Source organism: Glycine soja, chromosome 3, assembly GCF_004193775.1.
Source record: "Glycine soja cultivar W05 chromosome 3, ASM419377v2, whole genome shotgun sequence".
Classification (NCBI taxonomy): Eukaryota; Viridiplantae; Streptophyta; class Magnoliopsida; order Fabales; family Fabaceae; genus Glycine; species Glycine soja.
This window is the reverse complement of record NC_041004.1, coordinates 24,671,213-24,678,489: the sequence shown is the minus strand read 5'-3', so window position 1 is coordinate 24,678,489 and position 7,277 is coordinate 24,671,213. Positions and strand designations below refer to the sequence as shown.

Genomic DNA, 7,277 nt, shown 5'->3' with positions numbered 1-7,277 from the left:
CATTTAGTATTAGTGACTTGATAGAGAGCAAAAAACTATGATAATCTACTCCTAAGAAAAACACTATTAAAGACTATAAAAAAATAAAAGGAAAATAATATTTTATTAATTTCTCATTCATTCATTTCCCTGAAATAGGATATATCTATATATAATCATAATTTATGCTAATCAATATATACTATTTATCTTTATGTCAACATCTCATTATTTACAACCAAATTGTGACTAAGGTCAAAACAAATTGTGACAACAATCTAATAAGAATGATCCAAATTATAAGCAATATTTACTCTTCTACCAAAGTAATACTAAACGTTGAAAAAAAATTCGTCGAATATATAAAGTACTCACGTTGTTCAGAGTTCAAACAAACACTTTGTGACAAAGAAATAGCCTTGATGAAGTAAGCTGCAAATTTCAGAAACAAAAACACACCAAATTCAAATTTAGCAATTTTTAAAATGCATATTCAGACATTTTACGGATCAACTTGATCCGTAAACTATGTCTACACACTTTACGGATCAAGTTGATCCGTAAGGTTCTTTTGGATCAACATGATCCTAAAGAACCTTACGGATCAACTTGATCCGTAACGTTCATGTTCAATCTTATTTTTTTAAAAATGCTAAATATTACAAAAATAACAAAGTTAAGTATACTCTAACAAGACCAACTTCCAACTCTTAGATAATATAAAAATCTTAAATTGTCTTTCAAAGGCATGGAGCAAAAAACCATAATATAAACCTTACTTAACAGATTCAGTCCACTACTACTCTAACCAATAATATTTTGTTTCAAGATAGGATAGTTTATGGTGCATTTGTTTGAAAGGAAAGAAATAATGTACAAGGGATAGTTTAGGGTGCATTTGTTTAAAATTCTATAAAATCTTAAGAGCCATGCTATATGGTACGAAGGGAGGGGAGTGAAATGCACGAAATTGCTTGGTATAACTTCATAATTAAAAGGGCTAACATATTATTGTTTATGATATGTAATTATTTTTAAAAATAATTAATTAAAATTTATCAAATAATTATTTTATCAAATGTCTATAATCAGGAGGTGGATGCATTACCAAAATGAGCCAAGGCTTTTCTTAACCATTCTAAACCATTCTAACTACTCACCAGGAGGCCTTTTATAAAATGTCTATAGTCAGGAGGCTTTTCTTAATGTTTTTTCTAACTACTAATTAATTTCAATTTTAAAATGAGCTAATGTTTTTTCTTAATGGTTTTTTCTAACTACTAAATAAATTTCAATTTTTTGACAATTTATCTAATATTTAGCATTTTAAAAAAATTAAGATTGACTGTTAATATAAATTAATATATAAATTTCAATTTTCTCACAATTCATCTAATATTTAGTATTTTCAAAAAATTAAGATTGACTGTTAATATAAATTAATATATAAATTTCAATTTTACGGATCAAGTTGATCCGTAAGCTTCTTTCAAATCATGTTGATCCTGCAAACCTTACGGATCAAGTTGATCCGTAACTTCCACTGCTGCAAACGACGCTGGCAAACTCAGCGCAACGATGCTTACCTCGACAATGCCGACGCGCGGAGGCAGCAACACCACCATCAACTTGGCTGGGATAGTCAACACCCACGGCGGCGCGGTCGCACAATGAAACTCCGACGAAGAAGATGACGATGGGGAACAAATGCGTTGTGGTTGATGACGACCGTGGGTCAAGCTTTTTTGAGACCAGCCTAGACTAAAAGGAAGAAGAACGAAGGTGAGGAAGAAGAAGCGGAACGTGGGAGGGAGGAGACCAAAAGCTTCAGTAACGAGGAAGAAGAAAAAATGGTGAGGAAGAAGAAGCGGAACGCGGGAGGGAGGGAGAGAGACGAGAATGAACCATTTTTTAAAAAATAATTAAGTCAGGGGTACAAATGTCTTTTCCCCTTAGTGCTAGGTGCACCAGCAAAAATGCTGGGTGCACCTAGCAGCACTCAACAAATGGTATCAGACATACTTAACAAGGCCCAAGTAGAGAAGGATGAAGACCTAGAGACACAAGCACTACCAAGAATCTTAATTGTTGCTGAAGGCTCAGATTAATTTGAAGACCCATGTCAACTATGTCTTTTTTTTTTTCCTATTTCTATTTTTTTCGTTGTCAGCCCAAATTAATTTGAAGGCCCATACCTATTTTTATTTTTTGTTGTCATTTTAATTAAATAAAATTGTTGTCTTTTCTGTTGCGCCTCAGATCCACTATATGTAGTTGAACAAATCTCGGACTTATCAAGATAATCCTTGTAGTGTCTACCCTGACTTATATTCTGTGACCTGTATCAAGCGATCCATCACTCTTATTAAGGATCACATCAACAAGATGTGGAATTGACCATTTTAACTTCCAATTATAATTGTTTTGATCTATTCATAACAACTCAACGAGCAATTGCATGACAATTCACGTGAAATATACACTTGAATTGGGTTGAACAACCAACGCTTGTCAGTTAATATTTTTTTGGTCGTGGAATACTTTCTCCGAAGTTTTGCAGTGTGAAAGAGAAGTTAACGTAATTTATTAAATATTTTATACTATATTATAAAGTTATCCAAAAAAAGTTAACGTAATTCATTAAATATTTTACATATTATAATACTCTTAAAGATGGATCTTATCATTGATTTTTTTTTATTTTTTTTTTGTATTTCAAGCTTGAGTGAATTGGATCTCGCGGGCTCATTAGGGTTAGGTATAAGACTCAAAGAATGCTTAATTACTTATAGATCACTCACCAATAAAATCTTCACATCATCAGCAAAAATTGAACTCATCTTATTTTAGAACGAGTCACTTCCTTATCAAGTGGACCAATGACTCCAATTATTGAATTTTACCGTTCTTTCTCCACTATTTTCAACATCTTATGTTATGACGTCTTTTTGGCATAAAATCAATTTCTGTTAATTAATATTTTGACAAAGTTATTTTTTACATATAGAAATTTACACAATTGTAAGATCACAATTTAAAAATGTGGGCATTATTTCCTATTTTAGTCAATTTATAATTTAATTATTTTGGCTTCTGTTTATTTTGCTAGATCTTCTGCACCAATCATAGTTTAATGAAAACTTCATCTCGAAACTAAATCTCCAAGGAATTTTGCTGAATGAGGAAGGTAATTAGTTAGATTCTTAATATAGTAAGGCCAAAAAGGAGGACTTATTTGAATGACTAATTTATTGCAACTTACAAAGCATCTACATCAACTACAACTACATCATCTGAAGTTGGGGGAATTCCCGTGGGCTTCTTCTCTCTCTCTCTTTTTTTTTTGTTGGTGGTCGGGTTTTCAATTTTGATTAAATGAACAATATTGAAGGGGCTTAATTAATTTCATGCACATAATAATAATCTCAAGCTGTGACTGATGTCTCCACAGCTAGCTTTCCAGGGTATGCAGCTTCTGATTTTATATCAGCCTCCCATAGTTCAGGCACAGCCTCCCTAAGGTTGTGAATGCTTTCCAAAGCATAATCTGCACCTTTACATCTTTGTGATGTACCAACCTGGATTTTAACAATCAATGAGTAATAAAGCCTCAAATTGGTACATTGGTGGGTTTGGACAAATTAAAATGCAACCAATAATAACATGCCTCAGGGACTTTGGACAAATATACATGAAATCCTAAATTCAAACCTCAATGCGATCATTGTATAAAAAATAAAAAAATGCATTAGTGGATTTAGACAAATTAAAATACAACCAACAATAACATGCATGAGGGAGTTTGGAGAAATATACATGCGATCCTAGATTCAAACCAAACCTGAGTACGATCATTGTACAAAAAAAAAATAGTACATTGGTGGATTTGGACAAATTAAAATGCAACCAATAATAGTTTCTAGAAGCAAGTAAGTTTCTACTAAATAACAAAGATTCCAATGACTAACCAGCACAGTGTGAAGCCCCACACGTTTTCCAGCTTGTATGTTGCGGGTACTGTCCTCGAAGAACAACTAAAGTGACATAGAGAATCCAAAAAAAAAATCTCAGCAACCAGAAAAAATAATTGACAAAGGGTAACTAGTAACAACACTAGATAATCACTAAAATACACTTTTGGTGTCTCATCTTATGTTTTGGTATCAGTTTTATCCCTTAAGTTTTAAATGTTTTTCTTCGGTCTTAAATTGATCCTTTCATCATTTTTTTGTACAAACGGTATTAATTTTTATTGATGTGGTAAATGCCTATCTGATGGGACATCTTTTAGAATTTGTCATGTTTCTTAAATTGACTAAGTTAGTGAGGTAAAGTGAGGGAATGACCAATTTTATCAAACCGATTTAATTTTTTGCCTTACTTATGCGGTTCATTAGAAAAAAGAGATTCTTACTAAGTCGGAGTTCAATAAAAAGATAAGTAAAACTTAATTAAGAGTTATTTTTGTCAAAAATTGAACTCGAGTAATATCCGAATGATTTAATATTCAGTATATTAACTTCTTATATCTAATCACGTGGTTTAACTGAGTCAATTTTAAACAACAAAGTGAAACTTTTTGAATCCAAAAAATTAGACGAGCCAATAAAAGTGTATTTTAATTTTAGCCTTAAATCACAAAGCCAAAAAGGGTGAGAATTTCTTACAGTTCTCTGTGGGTTAAGATTGGCTATATTGAGGGCCAGTTCAATGGCATTTTCTGATGGCTTGCAAACAATTGGTGTCTTTGGCAAGACTGCACTGGGATTGAGCTGAGCAAAATGCCCTATGATGTCAAAGATTTGAGAGGTGCCTGAACCATTACAAGTGGTGGTTGGATTGGTGGTTCTTGAACCTACAAACTCAATGTCATCTTCATCATCAGAAACAATGCTCTTGTGGATGGGATTAAGGGTCTCAAAGCATATGATTCCTTCAAAGCAGTCTTCTAATCCAAGCCTGTTAAGCGCCTTCGCCGCGTGAACTTTGTCTGCGTTTGTGAAGATCTATTGATAGAAACAAGAGAAGCAATAGAGTTCACATTAGATACTACGCACCATCTTATGTGACCAATTCTACTGCTTCAATATTGGTCATAAAACAACTTACAAGTTTTCTATAGGGTAGGCTCAGCAACAGGTTCCTCAGAACTTGGTCTGGTTTTAGGTTCTCATAAGGTAATCTTCCATGAACAAAACTGCAAGAAGGAATTAAAAAACCAATGTCACACCATTTCAAAATAAACACAATAATTAATTTAAAAAAAAAATCACTTTTCAGCAGTTTGAAAGTGATGGTGTAATAAAAGAAAAAAGTAAGGTACCTGTGATATTCATCATAGTCAAAGTCATATCCAATTGCCTGAATAGAAAAGGAAATGAAAATCAATTACAGGCTGTTAGTGTTTTAAGAATTTAATAATGGAAACCGATTTCACAGGAAATTGATTAGGAAGCTTACCCTTAGACCAGCCATAGTTGTTCCATAATTCTTGTAAAGGAGGTTGGACAAGTCATCAATTTTGCTAGGGTGTATGCCAAGCTTCTCAACCATGTAGTCTATGATCAATGATACCACTCATGTCAATACAAATTATAAAGTCATTTCTGAAAATGCTGTGACACAGGCATATGGCACAGTGGCTTACCTTTAATATTTTGGAGACATGATTTTGCAAGACCAGATTTGAGGGGATACAAAGTGTCATCTAAATCTACAGAACAAAATTTCATAGTTATAATAACACAAAATACATGAATATGAAAAAAATTATGTTTCAATTTGGTATCATAAAGTTGTTATGATTGCAATACAAGGCTCACCAAAAAGAAGGCAGTCATATTTTGGTCTCTGAGCCTGGTGTCTGAAGCGGTCCTCGAACTCCATTTTAAAGCCTTAAAACATAGAACAGAAACCAAAATGTGAGTTCCACCAAAACTTGAACCAATCAAAATATATAGGACAACTCATTTTGATTTTCTAGCCACATATCCTCATGGCCTTTTGGAACAAAATAAATAGATGTTTTTATTGACTCAGATTAGCACCAAAAGTGGCAAAAAGTGTCAATAAGGGGGAAATTCAAACCATTTGGGATAAGGCTTTGTGAAGTTTCTGGTGGACAATCCACAACCAGTGGAATGGATTGAATTGAAAAGAAAGGGAAAAAAAAAAGGAAAAAAAGCAGTAAAACAGTGCCCCTTTGGGGCACGGAACTTAAAGAAACTTGTGATGGCTTTAAAAAGTTGCTTTAAGTTTAAATTATACAACTTTGAAGCAATATGGACTTGTATGAAAGGGCACACACAAACCCATTAATAAAACCTTTGAACAGAGTTCATATGACAGAGCAAACCACTTCCAAAAGTGCATAAACTTTTGAAAGCATACAATTTGCTCATTTAACAAACTTTCACGATCCAACTAAAATGTTTATTATTGGCCAAAAAAATATAGCACTTTACAGCAATGCCTATTTCTTAGCCTCATCTTATCAAGGAAAAAATGTGTAGAATCACCATATAAACAGGTGTACATTTCTAAATAACAGAGTTATGGTACTGTTCTTTAATCCAAAATCTGGTTCCATGCTGGTGAGTTTTGAGACAAAATCTCAAAACCATGATCATGGTACTAATGGTCTAATCTCAATTATGTTTTGAAGGGTCACGAAAATCAAGGACAATGAGTGAAAAAGCAAACAAAAGAAAAATGTTATCATGAAAGAACAGCTGAAGCTATTAACTTACCAAGAAAGGCAACAATCAATGATGGCTAAGGAAAAAGAAGAAAGTATGGAAGAAGCAAAGTTTGAAGACAATACAATGCTAAGTTGTTGAAAGAAGCAAGAGGGAGAAGGGGGAAGAACAATAGAGGCAAGGGGGGCTTTATATAGAGAAAGGGTTGCTTTTGTCGCAGGGTCTTTGAATAAAATATTGCATTATTTTTCTCTTCAATTACGTTTAATATTGAAATTGAATAACCAATGGAACTCGTTCAATGAATATTAATATAATTTTCAATTCTCCAAGAAAGTGACACCTAATATAACTGGTTAAGGTTTTTTCCTTCTTTTTATTTTGGGTTTTGTTTTTTACTCAAATTTAAGAACCAAAATCTGATTTTTCCTTTACTCTTGGCCGTACATAACTAAATAATAAAACTATAGAGGGAAATATGTTTAACTCATAGGATTGACCCAATTATATAAGATTTTGCTAATTCACATATGATTAACCCATGCTTGATTTTCTTGATGTAAATTTTTTTTGGACCAGCCAGACTAACGAATGTGGAAG

The 7,277-nt window shown here is 32.9% G+C and overlaps 1 protein-coding gene across 1 annotated transcript; it reads right to left on the bottom strand.

Moving 5' to 3' along the window:
• Positions 1-3,188: 3,188 nt before the first annotated feature.
• On the bottom strand, positions 3,189-6,860 carry LOC114406324. Its single transcript, XM_028369015.1, has 9 exons — positions 6,729-6,860; positions 5,802-5,873; positions 5,627-5,692; positions 5,440-5,537; positions 5,303-5,340; positions 5,089-5,176; positions 4,647-4,985; positions 3,948-4,013; positions 3,189-3,557 (listed from the first exon to the last, which is right to left on the bottom strand). The coding sequence occupies exons 2-9, from the start codon at positions 5,863-5,865 to the stop codon at positions 3,405-3,407; spliced, it is 912 nt and encodes a 303-aa protein (XP_028224816.1). The 5' UTR covers positions 5,866-5,873; positions 6,729-6,860; the 3' UTR covers positions 3,189-3,404.
• Positions 6,861-7,277: the final 417 nt, after the last annotated feature.

Bases quoted from the DNA above. Each gene is read 5' to 3' on its own strand.
- LOC114406324 (XM_028369015.1), bottom strand. From the start codon at position 5,865: ATGGAGTTCGAGGACCGCTTCAGACACCAGGCTCAGAGACCAAAATAT. The intron at 4,986-5,088 runs GTAAGTTGTTTT...TTCTATCAATAG, and splicing joins GCCTACCCTATAGAAAACTT to ATCTTCACAAACGCAGACAA. The intron at 4,014-4,646 runs GTAAGAAATTCT...ATGTCACTTTAG, and splicing joins ATCTTAACCCACAGAGAACT to TTGTTCTTCGAGGACAGTAC.